Here is a 14,150-nt window from a genome sequence, read left to right as displayed (position 1 = left end):
CAAAGAAGGTATTCCCTCTAATCCAGGCAGCATCCTGGTAAACCTCCTCTGCACTCTCTCTAAAGCTTCCACATCCTTCCTATAGTGAGGCGACCAGAACTGAACATTGTACTCCAACATTGTCTGACCAGGGCTTTATAGAGCTGCTCTCCAACTCAACACCCCAACTAATGAAGGCCAAGTAGAGTGCACAGTTCACTGTGAACTGAGCCCCTGAGAGAATTAGCAAGTAGTCCACAGAATCTACTTTAAAATGCAACCCTATGAGAAAAATCTCCAGTTTACTTGAAATAGATCCTCTGAAGAAAAGAGTCTATTTCAAACAGACCCATTAAGAAATGTTCCAACCAATCTACAATTCAAGTAAACTTGATGAGAAATATACCAAGTGCTCTACAGAGTCTATTTTAAATATCGCCATTGGAACCAACAACAGCAGTCTAAAGTCTATTTTAAATAAAGCCTCTAAGAGAAACAGCAGAGCCTATTTCAGAGCCTACTACAGAGACTATGTTATTTATAGCTAACGAGAAAAATTCCAAGCAGTCTACAGAAATCTATTTTAAAATACAACCTTGGAGAAAAATATCAAACCATCTACAGAGTCTATTTTACATAAATGAGACAAAAAGCCAACAGTCTAGGGTCCGTTTCAAAATAAAACCCTGAGAAAGTTAGCTAACAGTCTACAGTCTATTTCAAATACAGCTCAAGGAGAAGAGACACCAAATGTACTGAAGAGAGTCTCAGAGCCGGCCAGCAAGCGCCCTTCGACAACCGAGGCCCTGCCATTCACTTTTTATTCCCCAGCCCCTCACGTTCCCCAAATCCCTCTGGATCTCACCCCTCACACTCGCGCAAAGGGGGAGTGGAAGTGACGGTAGGTGATGGGATGTTGCCCCACTGCCCCCCACCTGCAGTGGGACGGGTACCTGACTGAGCCAGCTGATAGACGTTGTGAGCCGACACGGCCACGGGGTCCTTCTCCAGGGGGACGATGGAGCCAGGGGGCAGGTGCGCGGCCAGGAAGCGATGCGCCTCCTCCAGTGGCTCCTCACGGTCCGAGTCCAGGGTCACCTTCACCCGGTAGAAGTTGCTGCCCCAGGCGGGGTAGGAGCCCAGCCCGACCTGGTGGCCAAATTGCTGGTGCGCCTCCTGCAGCACGGGTGCGATCCGGGTCTCCTCGGCGTCCACGAAGAGCTCCCGGGTGGCGTACCGCAGCGCGTGGTTACGGAACAGGTCCTCCAGGCCACCCATGGCTCGCTCCAGCAGCTCGGGCACGCCGGGAAAGAGGTAGACGTTGCGCACGCTGACCAGCGGGTAGCGGAGGGGGGCTCCCGTCGAGCGGTCTGCGCCGTAGTGGAGCCGGGAGGAGCGGGGGACAAGGGCCAGCTTCATCCGGGGCGCCGCGCTTTCCGTCTCTGCGCCCCCCTCCTCGTCCTCGCCGGACAGCCGCCTCACCAGGGCCACCAGCTCCGGGTGGGGGTAGGTGGTCTCGCCGAAGGCTCGGGCCACCCCCTCAAAGGTGACGTCGTCGTGGGTGGGCCCAATGCCGCCCGAGGTCAGCACGTAGCGGAAGCGGCCAGAGAAGGCAGACACCTCGCCAGCGATGGACTCCACCTCATCGGGCACCACCGATACCCGTTCCACCTTCACCCCTAGCGACCGTAACCTCCGGCAGAGGAAGAACGAGTTGGTGTCCTGGGTGTAGCCCTGCCGTGGGGGAGAGAGAGAGAGAGAGAGAGAGAGACCATTGGTGGGGGGGAAACAAAGAGATAGCTCTCCTCCCTCACCCCGTAACTTCCTAAACCGGTTTATTAGCGTCTTGTGTACCAATGCACAGTGCATAAACAGTCCTGTTCAGTCATAAATCATTCAGCACAACAACGACCCATGATAGTACAAGATCGGCAGACTCGTTGGGCCGAAGGGCCTGTATGGCATGATATAAGACTATTAAATGGATCCCCAGTACAGTAAGATGGATTGTCGACCACTCAATCTACCTGGTATAAACTTGCACCTTATTGTCTGTATGTACTGCACTGTGGCTGCAGCCCTACTGCTCCCTAATACAAGACGTCCTGACTTCACAATCCACCTCGTTACGATCCTGAACCTTATTGTCTGCCTGCACTGCACTTTCTCTGTAGCTGCTGCACTTTATTCTGTGTAGTTATTGTTTTCCCTTGTTCTATCTCGATGCTCTGTGTGATGATCTGATCTGTGTGAACCGTGTGCAAGAGAAGCTTTTCACTGTATCACAGTACATGTGACAATAACAAACAATTCAATAAGGGAATGGTGCTCAAAAATTGAAAAGACCAAATCTGTGAGGCAGTCCTGGTTGCAATAATATATTTTAAATATAACAGGGCTAATCGTTAACTCTGCATCGCCAGTCAGATTGGTGATTTACAGATCCGGTCATGTTATTCCATGGCTCTATGGGCTGCCCCCACCACACCCTTGGCTGTGTCAGTCACAGACGCAAACCATGCATTTCACTGTAAGTTTCAACGTAGACACGACCAGCAAATAAATCTGAAATCTGTTGGTGAATCTTGGCGGTGGATGACACAAAATTAAGAGGTAATGAAAAATGACCAATTAACCTACTAACCCATACGTCTTTGGACTGTGGGAGGAAACCCAGGCATTGCACAGGGAGAACGTACAAACTCCTTATCGAGGGCGTTGGGACTGAGTGAACTCCGACGCCCCGAGCTGTAATAGCGTTGCATTAACCGCCACGTGACTGCGGAGCCCCATTCTCACATGTATAGAGCTACAGAGGAGAATTTCTCTGCATGCCACCTGTACAGATCATTTCATCACACCGGTACATCGAGGGAAAACAATAACAGAATGAGGAATCCGTGTCACAGCTACAGAGAGTGCAGGCAGACGAAAAGGTGCAAGGTAGATTGTGAGGTCAAGAGTCTATCTGATCGGACTCGGGAGCCATTCAGATAACAACACGGTAGAAACTGTCCTTCAGTGTTTTGAGGTAGTACAAGGGAAAACAATAAAAGACTGCAGGATAAAGTGTCACAGCTAGAGAAGGTGCAGTGCAGGCAGACCAAAATGTGCAGGGGCCACAACAAGGGAGATTGTGAGGTCAGCAGTCTATCTTGTCGCACTAGAGACAGCTGAAGACTCTGATAACAGTGCGAGGGAAGATGCCCTGAGCCTGTGGGATTGTGCTTTCAGCCTTTTACTGCCCGATGGGAGAGAATGTCCGGGATGGTTCTGGCCACCATGTGGATTCAGCTCAACACATCACGAGCTCCCTCCCCACCATCGGTCGTATCTACAGGAGCCGCTGTCTCAGGAAGGCAACGTCCATCATCAGAGATTACCACCACCTGGGCCAGGCCATCTTCTCACAGCTCCCATCGGGCAGGAGGTACAGAAGCCTGAAGTCCCACACCACCAGGTTCGGGAACAGTGACCTCCCTTCAAGTTGGGATGTGGGGGAAAGTTACAGCAACAGAGAAATATGTTGTGCCCAGATGGAGGGTCACAGAGATGGGGAGGGGTGTGGGGTCTGGAGGGGGTCACAGAGACAGGGAGGGGTGTAGGGGTTGGAGGGGGTCACAGAGACAGGGAGGGGTGTGGGGTCTGGAGGGGGTCGCAGAGACAGGGGGGTGTAGGGGCTGGAGGGGGTTACAGAGACAGCGAGGGGTGTAGGGGCTGGAGGGGGTTACAGAGACAGGGAGGGGTGTAGGGGATGGAGGGGTTTACAGAGACAGGGAGGGATGTAGGGACTGGAGGGGGTTAGAGAGACAGGGAGGGGTGTAGGGGTTGGAGGGGGTCACAGAGACAGGGAGGGGTGAAGGGGCTGGAAGGAAGGATTGGTTGGAGGGCAGGGAGAGGGATTGAGAGGGGGAGGATGTGGATGGGTCCTGGGAGAGCTAGGGGAAGGGGATACTGGGAGGGGAGGATAGTGGGGAAGTGTGATGAAGATGGGGAGATGAATGTGGGAACAGGTAGGGGAGGAGGAGGCTCTCCAGGAGATGTTAATCATCCCATGACATCTCCCTGGAGGGAGGGGCAGAGGGAGGAGAGGAGGGAAGAAGAGGAGGAAGGTGGAGCAGAGGGTGGGGATGGGGTGGGGGCAGCATCTGTACCTTTAAGATCTCATCTCCAATGATGATGATCCCGGCTGTGACGGTGCGGCGTTCCCGGTCTCCCAAGGTGTCAGCGGCCGCAGTGCTGCCCTCCATTGCCAGCAGGTGATGACGCAGTCTCTCCAGTCGGACGACGTTCCGCAGCACCCTGGAACCACGATGCATCAATCCCGGGGGGAGGTGGGGCAGGTCTGCTGGGATTCACTTTGGCCTCTGGCGTGGGGGTCACCGCGCTGGCCAGCGAGGGACTGTCCGCCGGTGTCCGTCTGCACCGTCTGCTGCGTAACTGCAAAGTCTACAGAGGGGTTGAACAGAACAGAGTACAGCACAGGAACAGGCCCTTCGGCCCACAACACTATGCTATCCAACCAGTAGAAGTACTGCTGGACAGCACTGTGATGTAGTGGTTAGTATAATGCTCGACAGAGCCAGCCATCGCCCCTCAGATTCAATTCCCGCCACGGTCAGCAAGGAGCCTGCGCGTTCTCTCTGTGACCGTATGGATTTTCTCCAGGTGCTCTGGTTTCCTCCCACATTCCAAAGACGTCCGGGTTAGGGTCAGGGAGTTGTGGGCCTGCTACACTGACACCTGAACACTTGCAGGCTGCCCCCAGCACAACCTCAAACTGTGCTGGTTGTTGGCACATGCCTTTCACTGTATGTTTTCATGTTTGGATGTATGTGTGACAAATAAAGCTAACCTTTAAGATCTTTAACTTTTAACGAAATGAATCCCTTCTGCCTGCACAACGTCCATATCCTTCCATACCCTGCACATTCACGTTCCTATCAAAGAGCCTATTTAATAAAAGAGTAAAAGAGAGGCGAGAATAGATATCAGATCGCTGGAAAATAACACTGGTGAGATAGCAATGGGTTCAAGGAAATGGCGGACGAACTGAATAAATATTTTGCATCAGTCTTCACCGTGGAAGACACTAGCAGTGTGTCAGAAGTTCGAGAGTGTCAGAGGGCAGAAGTGAGTGAAGTTGCTACTATAAAGGAGAAGGTGTTTGGGAAGCTGGAAGATCTGAAGGTGGATAAGTCACATGGACCACACCGCAGGTCTGAAAGAAGTGGCTGGAGAGATTGTGGAGGCATGAGTACTGATCTTTCAGAATCAATAGATTCTGGAATGGTTCCGGAGGACTGGAAAATTGCAAGTGTTAACTCTACTTTTCAAGAAGAGAGGGAGGCAGAAGAAAGGAAATTATAGGCCAGTTAGCCTGACCTCAGTGGCTGGGAAGACGTTGGAGTTGATTGTTAAGGATGAGGCTTCAGGGTAGTTGGAGACACATGGTGAAATAGGCCAGAGTCAGGCAACACACACAAATCGCTGGAGAAATTCAGCAGGACGGGCAGCAGCTACGGAAAAGAGCACAGTCGACCCTTCATCAGGGCTGGAGGAGAAGATGAAGAGTCAGAGTAAGAAGGCAGGGGGAGGGGAGGAAGAAACACACAGTGAAACTGGGAGGGGGGAGAGGGGTGAAGGAAAGAGCTGGGAAGTTGATTGGTGAGAGATATGGGGCTGGAGAAGGGGAATCTAATAGGAGAGAATGGAAGGCCATGGAAGAAAGAAAAGGGGGAAGAGCACTGAAAGGAGGGAGGTAAGGAGACAAGGTGAGAGGGAAATGGGAATGGGGAACACTTGGGGGGGGGGGCATTACTGGAAGTTTGAGAAATCGATATTCATGCCATCAGGTTGGAAGCTACCCGGACAGAATATAAGGTGTCGCTCCTCCAACCTGAGTGTGGCCTCATCACGACGGTAGAGGAGGCCGTGGAACAACATATCAGAACGGGATTGGGGAGTGGAATTAAAATGGATGGCCACTGGGAGATCCCAGTTCTTCTGGCAGACGGAGCATAGGTGCTTGGCAAAGTGGTCTCTCCTCCTGCTTTGGGTCTCACCGATATACAGGAGGCCACACTGGGAGCATCGGATACAGTAGGTGACCCCAACAGACTCAAGGTAGAGGGACATCCAGTTAGAAGTGAGATGAGGAGGAATTTCTTCAGCCAGAGAGTGGTGAATCTGTGGAATTCTTTGCCACAGGCGGCTGTGCAGGCCAGGTCATTGGGTGCATTTAAAGCAGAGGTTGATAGGTTCTTGATTAGTCAGCGTGTGAAAGGTTACGGGGAAAAAGCAGGAGAATGGGGTTGAGAGGGAAAATGGATCAGCCACGATAAAATGGTGGAGCAGACTACGTGGGCCGAATGGCCTTTAATACCTCTATCCTACAGTGTCATAGAACACTACAGCCACAGGAAAAAAACAAGCCATTTGGCCCATCTTGTCCGTGTTGGCATGATCTTCTGTCTAATCCTTTCATTTCCTGCATATTCAAGTCTTCAACAACTCTGTCATATGGACTCATGAAATACAACAGCCCCAAAACAGGCCCTTCAGCCCATCTAGTCCATGCCAGCCTGTAGTCCCATCTTCCTGCACCTATGCAAACTCCTAGTTCCAGACTTACACCACCTTCTGAGAAAGTAAGTTCTCCGTTGGTCCCCCTGAATCATTTCACCGTTCCCCTTAAACCACTGACTTCTGCTTCTAGCCTCACCCAATCTGAGGGAAAAAGCCTGCAAGTAATCTGGAAGGTGAAAGGGGAGAGGTTTCATACGAATCTGAGGGGCAACCTTTTTACACCCAGAGGGTGGTCGGTCCGTGGAGCGAGCTGCCGGACAAAGTGGTTGAGGCAAATACTTTAACAATGTTTAAAGGCTCTTGGACAGGGACACGGATAGGGAAGGTTCAGAGGGATATGGACGGGTACACGGATAGGAAAGGTTTAGAGGGATACGGACAGGTACACGGATAGGAAAGGTTTAGAGGGATACGGACAGGTACACGGATAGGAAAGGTTTAGAGGGATACGGACAGGTACACGGATAGGAAAGGTTTAGAGGGATACGGACAGGTGCACTGATAGGAAAGGTTTAGAGGGATACGGACAGGTACACGGATAGGAAAGGTTTAGAGGGATACGGACAGGTACACGGATAGGAAAGGTTTAGAGGGATACGGACAGGTACACGGACAGGAAAGGTTTAGAGGGATACGGACAGGTACACGGATAGGAAAGGTTTAGAGGGATACGGACAGGTACACGGATAGGAAAGGTTTAGAGGGATACGGACAGGTACACGGATAGGAAAGGTTTAGAGGGATACGGACAGGTACACGGATAGGAAAGGTTTAGAGGGATACGGACAGGTACACGGATAGGAAAGGTTTAGAGGGATACGGACAGGTACAAGGATAGGAAAGGTTTAGAGGGATACGGACAGGTACACGGATAGGAAAGGTTTAGAGGGATATATCAAATGTATCTAACTCAGGCCACTTGCTTCGTTCTATCCCACTGCTCCCTCACTGCACCACCACACTGCCAATGAAGAACAGCAGGACACTCGGCCCCTCCCCTGTCCTGCTATCCCATAAGATAACGGCATGATTTGCAACATTTCACCCCTTCGTCCTTCAAAACGCTGCTGCCATGAAGGAAAAGCAGTCCAAAGTCTCACAGGCAGAGCAAAAAAAAAGTTTACCTCGTTTCCGCCCTAGTTCTCGATTAACATGGTCCAGGGACTGAGAAAAAACATTGCAGGGAGCATCTGTGTGCGATCAAACACATTGTTTTATTCATAACGTGAATTACACTAAGTGGCCACTTTACTGGTACTTCCAATACCTAATAAAGTGGCCTCTGCATGTGTCGTGGTCTTCTGCTGCTGTAGCCCATCCAATTCAAGGTTCGACATGTTGTGCATTCAGAGATGCTCCTCTGCACACCACTGTTGTAATGTGTGGTTATTTTAGTTGTTGCTGCCTTCCTGTCAGCTTGAACCAGTCTGGCCTTCTCCACTGAGCTCTCTCATTAACAAGGAGTTTTCACCCACAGAACTGCCGACAGAATACAGAAGAGCACAGCACAGTAACAGGCCTTTAGCCCAATGCTGCATCATCTGCAAAGTCACTAACCCACTCTTCAACATCTCTCTTTAAGAAGGGAAATTCCTGGGAACTGTAGACCGGTGAGTCTCACGTCAGTTGTGGGGAAATTGCTGGAGAAAATTCTTAGGGATAGGATATATCAGCATTTGGAAATCCATGGCCTGATTAGGAAGAGCCAGCAACTTGACTGAGTTTTTTGACAAGGTGACGAGAGAGATTGATTAAGGTAGATTACTGGACGTTGTCTGCGTGGATTGTAGTAAGGCCTGTGACAAAATCCCCCATGGGAGGCTAATCCAGAAGATTAAGATGCATGGGGTCTGTGGCAAATAGAAACATAGAATATAGGTGCAAGAGTAGGCCATTCGGCCCTTCCAGCCTGCACCGCCATTCAGTATGACCATGGCTGATCATCCAACTCAGAACCCTGTACCTGCCTTCTCTCCATACCCCCTGATCCCTTTAGCCACAAGGGCCATATCTAACTCCCTCTTAAATATAGCCAATGAACTGACCTCAACTGTTTCCTGTGGCAGAGAATTCCACAGATTCACCACTCTCTGTGTAAAGAGGTTTTTCCTAATCTCCGTCCTAAAAGGCTTCCCCTTTATCCTCAAACTGTGACCCCTCGTTCTGGACTTCCCCAACATCAGGAACAATCTTCCTGCATCTAGCCTGTCCAATCCCTTTAGAATTTTATACGTTTCAATCAGATCCCCCCTCAATCTTCTGAATTCCAGAGAGTACAAGCCTAGTCGATCCAGTCTTTCATCATATGAAAGTCCTGCCATCCCAGGAATCAATCTGGTGAACCTTCTTCGTACTCCCTCTATGGCAAGAATGTCTTTCCTCAGATTAGGGGACCAAAACTGCACACAATACTCCAGGTGTGGAGTGTTGGCTGTTTGGATTCAGAACTGGTTTACGCATAGCAGACAGAGGGTAGTGGTCAAAGGGACATATTCCACTGGAGGTCTGTGATCAGTGGGGTTCCACAGGGATCTGAGCTGGGACCTCTGCTGTTTGTGATGTAAACAGAACATAGACCAGTACAGCACAGGGACAGGCCATTCAGCCCTCAGTGTTGTGCCAACCCAGCTAAAAAGCAAATCAAAAACACCCAAACTCTAATCCATCCTACCTACACGATGTCCATATCTCTCCATCTTCCAGACGTCCATCTGTCTATCCAAACGTCTCTTATAAAGACCTCTAATGTATTTGCTTCCACCACCACATCAGGCAGCACATTCCGGACATTCGTGACTCTGAGCAAAAACTTACCCCTCACATCCCCCTTGAACCTGCCCCCTCTCACCTTCAATGCCTGTCCTCTGGTGTTAGACATTTCAACCCTGGGAAACAGATACTCCCTGTCCAATCTATCTAAGCCCCTCATAATCATGTAAACCTCTATCAGATCTCCCCTCACCCTACGCAGCTCCAGAGAAAACCATCTAGGTTTACCCAGCCTCTTGTGATAGCACTTGTGCTCTAAACTAGACAGCATCCTGGAGAACTTCTTCAAAGCCTCAACATCCTTCCTGCAGCAGGGTGACCAGAACTGTATGCAATACTCCAGATGTGGCCTAACCTGAGTTTTATAAAGTTGCAACATAACTCCTTGACTTTTGAACTCAATGCCTCGACTAATAAAAGCAAGTATTCTACAAGCCTTCTGAACCACCTTATCGATCTGTGTAGCCGCTTTCAAGGAGCCATGAACTTCAATCTCAAGATCTCTCTGCTCAGCAACACTGTTAAGGTTCTCCTTCCCACCCTCCCCCCACCTTCTTTATAGGGCCTCTGCCCCTTCCCCCTACAGTCCTGACGAAGGGTTCCGGCCCGAAACGTCGATCGATCGTTTCCACGGACGCTGCCCGACCTGCTGAGTTCCTTCAGCGTGTTGTGAGTGTTGCTTTGACGCCAGCAGCTGCAGAGTATTTTGTGTTTACTGTTAAGGATCTTGCCCTTCAGAGTGTACTGTCTCCTTGCATTTGCCCTGCCAAGGTGCAACACCTCACATTTCTCTGGGTTAAACTCCATCTGCCATTTCTCAGCCCATATTTAAAACTGATCTATTTTGTGCTGTATTCTATCCACAACTCCACCAATCTTGGTATCATCCGCAAATTTACTAACCCACTCACCTACGTTTTCATCCAGGCAGCATCCTGTATTAAAAATCACAAACAGCAGAGGTCTCAGCACAGATCCCTGTGGAACCCCATTAATTGCAGACCACTACCCTCTGTCTGCTATGCATAAGCCAGTTCTGAACCCTAACAGCCAATTCGCCGTGGACCCCATGCATCTTAATCTTCTGGATTAGCCTCCCATGAGGGTCTTTGTCAAACACCTTACTACAATCCATGTAGACAACATCCAGTAACCTACCTTAATCAATCTCACTCGTCACCTTGTCAAAAAACTCACAGGCACAAAGCCATGGGTTTCCAAATGCATGTATATCCTATCCCTAAGAATCTTCTTCAGCAATTTCCCTACGACTGGTGTGAAACTCACCGGTCTATAGTTTCCAGGATTTTTCCTTGTTCCCTTTTTGAATAGAGGTGTAACATTAGCCACTCACCGAGCTAACGAGGACACAAAGACACTGGTGAAGGACTCAGCAATCTCGTATCTTGCCTCCCTCAATAACCTGGGATAAATCCTGTCAGGCCATGGGGACTTATCCACCTAATATTCATTAGGAGGCCCAACACTTCCTCCTCCTTTAAACACCCTATCTGTTGCTGATTGGATGCTTGTTTCTCGCACCATTCTCAGTAAACTCCAGTGTGAAACTCCCAGGAGATGTCCCAGATACTCAAGCCACCACGTCTGGCACCAACAATCATTCCACAGTCAAAGTCAATTAGATCACATTTCTTCCCCATTCTGATGTTTGGTGTGAACAACAACTGAACCTCTTGACCATGTCTGTGTGCTTTTATGCATTGAGTTGCTGCCACATGATTGGCTGATTAGATATTTGCATTAACGAGCAGGTGCACAGCAGTTGGAAGTTATGTTGCAGCTCTATAAAACTCTGGTTAGGTCATGTCTGGAGTGTTTCATTCAGTTCTGGTCTCCCTGTCACAGGAAGGATGTGGGGGCTTTGGAGAGGACGCAGAACAGGTCACCAGGACACTGCCTGGATTAGAGGGCGTGAGCTAGGAGAAGTTGGACGAACTTGGGCTGATTTTTTCTGGCGTGGTGGAGGCTGACGGGAGACCTGACAGAGGTTTGTAAGATTACAAGTAAACAGCCTTTGCCTTTTACCCAGGGTTGAAATGTCAAACACCAGAGGGCATGCGTTTAAGGTGAGAAGTGGCAAGTTTAAAGGCGATGTGAGTGGCAAGCTTTTTCCACATAGAGTGGTGGGTGCTGGAATGTGCTGTCAGGGATGGTGGTACAGGCAAATATGACAGAGGCGTTCAAGGGGGTCTTAGAGAGAACATTAATGCGCAGCAAATTGAAGGATATGTGTATTGTGTAGATAGAAGGGATTTGTTCAGTTGGACATTTGACTACTAGTTTAATTAGTTCAGTACAACTTTGTGGGCCACGTGGCTTGTTTCCGTGCTGTATGACTCTGAAACTTTTGAGATGATGACAAGATATGTAAACACAAGAGATTCTGCAGATGCTGAGAGTCTAGAGCAAGTCACATACACGATGCTCTAAAGAACTCAGCAGGTCAGGCAACATCTGTGGAAGTTGATGGGTTCATTCCCTTCCTGACCTGCTGAGCTCCTCCAGCGTTTTGTGTGATTACAAGGTATGTGTTGTGTAGTGCCAGACTCCGGAAGCCTCCAAATGAATCTCCATAACTGTGTGTGTGTGTGTGTGACTGTCTCTGAGGTTTGCATATTTTCACTGTGATCACATAATTTCCCGATACAGATGACCAGGTGGGGAGCAGAGGGATATGGACAACGTGCAAGCCAATGGGATTCATTAGGACTGGCAGGAGGGTCAGCGCAAAGCTCACTGGCTGAAGGGCCTGTTGCTCTGCATTCCTCACCAGGCCTTGTTGCCTGTACAGATAACACTGTACGTACTTGTTCTCTCACAGGTTCGGCAGCACCACCATTGATAACCAATGGGGTAGCACAGTGGGTAAAGTGATGCCTCACAGCCCCAGAGACCCTGTTCATCCAGCTCCTTGTGTCTGTGTGTGTGTGTGTGTGTGTGTGTGTATCTGTATGTCTGTTTCTCTCTCTCTCTGAGACACACATGGGAACAGTTTACAGGGAAAACTAGTGCAGGGTAGGATTGTTTCAACTAGATGGACCAAATAGCTGCTTTCTACTGCTGTTAGAGAAAATGGAATCCCTGACAAGTGCACAGCTCACCTACAGAGCCACCCTGTGGCAAAAGCTGGGCATCGTTTATACTCCAGTAAAGTGAACTCACGAATTCCTGTGAATGTAAATCTACCATCCTCACCTCTGTGACTCGACCAGCCTCTACAGCCCTTTGGCTCCTACACCCCTCCCCATCTCTGTGACCCCCTCTGGCTCCTACACCCCTCCCCATCTCTGTGACCCCCTCTGGCTCCTACACCCCTCCCCATCTCTGTGACCCCCTCTGGGCCCTACACCCCTCCCCATCTCTGTGACCCCCTCTGGGTCCTACACCCCTCCCATTCTCTGTGACCCCCTCTGGCTCCTACACCCCTCCCCATCTCTGTGACCCCCTCTGGCTCCTACACCCCTCCCCATCTCTGTGACCCCCTCTGGCTCCTACACCCCTCCCCATCTCTGTGACCCCCTCTGGCTCCTACACCCCTCCCCATCTCTGTGACCCCCTCTGGCTCCTACACCCCTCCCCATCTCTGTGACCCCCTCTGGGCCCTACACCCCTCCCCATCTCTGTGACCCCCTCTGGGTCCTACACCCCTCCCATTCTCTGTGACCCACCTCCATCTCTCCCCGTCTCTGTTCCTCCCTCCGGTCCCTCCATCCTTCTCCCGTCTGTGACTCTCTCCAGCCCCTCCCCCTCCCCCACAGCCCTCCGATCCCTACACCCTTCCGTGTCTCTAGCCTCAAATATCTCTCTACACTCTGATCCGTCTTCAGATGACCCGACCCCGAATCCCGCAAACTTCCCTGACCCTCTCTCTCATCGGAAATACTCCTCAGACCTTCACTACCCTATTTAAAGAGATTTACTTTTCTAATTCTTTCTGAAAGCATCTTTGGACTCTTCTCCATTTTAAATGTGCTGTACTATATTGCAGCCTGTTACCAGGTTTGCCTATTTGTAATAAATACTGTGGACGCATGCACCGCCTCACACCCACCATTCCCCTCCAGTGCCTCCACTCACCTGCAGAGCTGCCCCTCACTCTAACTTGCTCCTTCCTCTCCCCTCCCACCAGGGCCACCTTCTCTACCGCCATTGGCCGATCCGCCAGTCAATTCGCCCTCTGCCGCTGCGCGATTGGTCTGACGTCACCGCAGCGGCGACCAGCAGTTTAGATGACGACCCCCATTCATCCGACGAGCAGTGTTACGCTGAAAGTGCGCCGTGTGGATCCGCGGCGCGTTTGCTTCTAGTTCCGAGAGCCAACCTGGGAGTCCCAAATTTGTTATTTAGAGAAAGACCCAAAGAAATGTTTTTCTTTTCGTTTTTTTCTGCGAAGAAGAACGCTGAACATTTGTGTTATCTTTCAAAGATGGAATTTACGATGCAGTACCTATCAGTGTACCTCATAGTTTGGTGGCATGCTTGCCACAGTCACGGTCAGCAACAGTTACTGTGAGCCTTTTCAAGTTAGATCAGGAGTAAAACAGGGATGCGTGATTACCCCATCTTTGTTCACCATCTTCATGGCGACAATCATCCACATTATCAAGGACGACCTACCCCCAGGAATCGAAATTGTCTACAGAACAGATGGCAGACTTTTCAATCTTGCCCGTCTCAAATCCAAAAATAAGACATCCACGGGTTCCCTCATCGAGTTCCAATACGCAGATGATAACAGTGTCGCAGCTCTTTCAGAAAACCACCCACAACAGATTCTGACTGCCTTCAACCGT

The 14,150-nt window shown here is 50.2% G+C and overlaps 1 protein-coding gene across 2 annotated transcripts in view; it reads right to left on the bottom strand.

Moving 5' to 3' along the window:
• The window catches only part of flad1 (flavin adenine dinucleotide synthetase 1), a 40,847-nt gene that overhangs the window by 21,243 nt on the left and 5,454 nt on the right, over window positions 1-14,150 (bottom strand). The window contains exons 1-3 of one of the 2 annotated variants that reach the window (XR_010017147.1): window positions 13,435-13,496; window positions 4,134-4,428; window positions 933-1,713 (exon numbers count right to left, since the gene is read on the bottom strand). Coding sequence is in view for 1 of the 2 variants with exons in the window: in XM_063041900.1 (XP_062897970.1) it covers window positions 933-1,713; window positions 4,134-4,298 (946 nt within the window). In the remaining variant the exon portion in view is untranslated. Of the gene's footprint in view, window positions 1-932; window positions 1,714-4,133; window positions 4,429-13,434; window positions 13,497-14,150 lie in introns of those variants that run through there. The other variant, XM_063041900.1, reaches the window with a different exon arrangement.

The sequence above is a fragment of the Mobula hypostoma genome, chromosome 2 (genome assembly GCF_963921235.1).
Source record: "Mobula hypostoma chromosome 2, sMobHyp1.1, whole genome shotgun sequence".
In the NCBI taxonomy this organism is placed as follows: Eukaryota; Metazoa; Chordata; class Chondrichthyes; order Myliobatiformes; family Myliobatidae; genus Mobula; species Mobula hypostoma.
The sequence above is the reverse complement of the archived record's forward strand: the minus strand, read 5'-3'. Positions and strand labels throughout refer to the sequence as shown.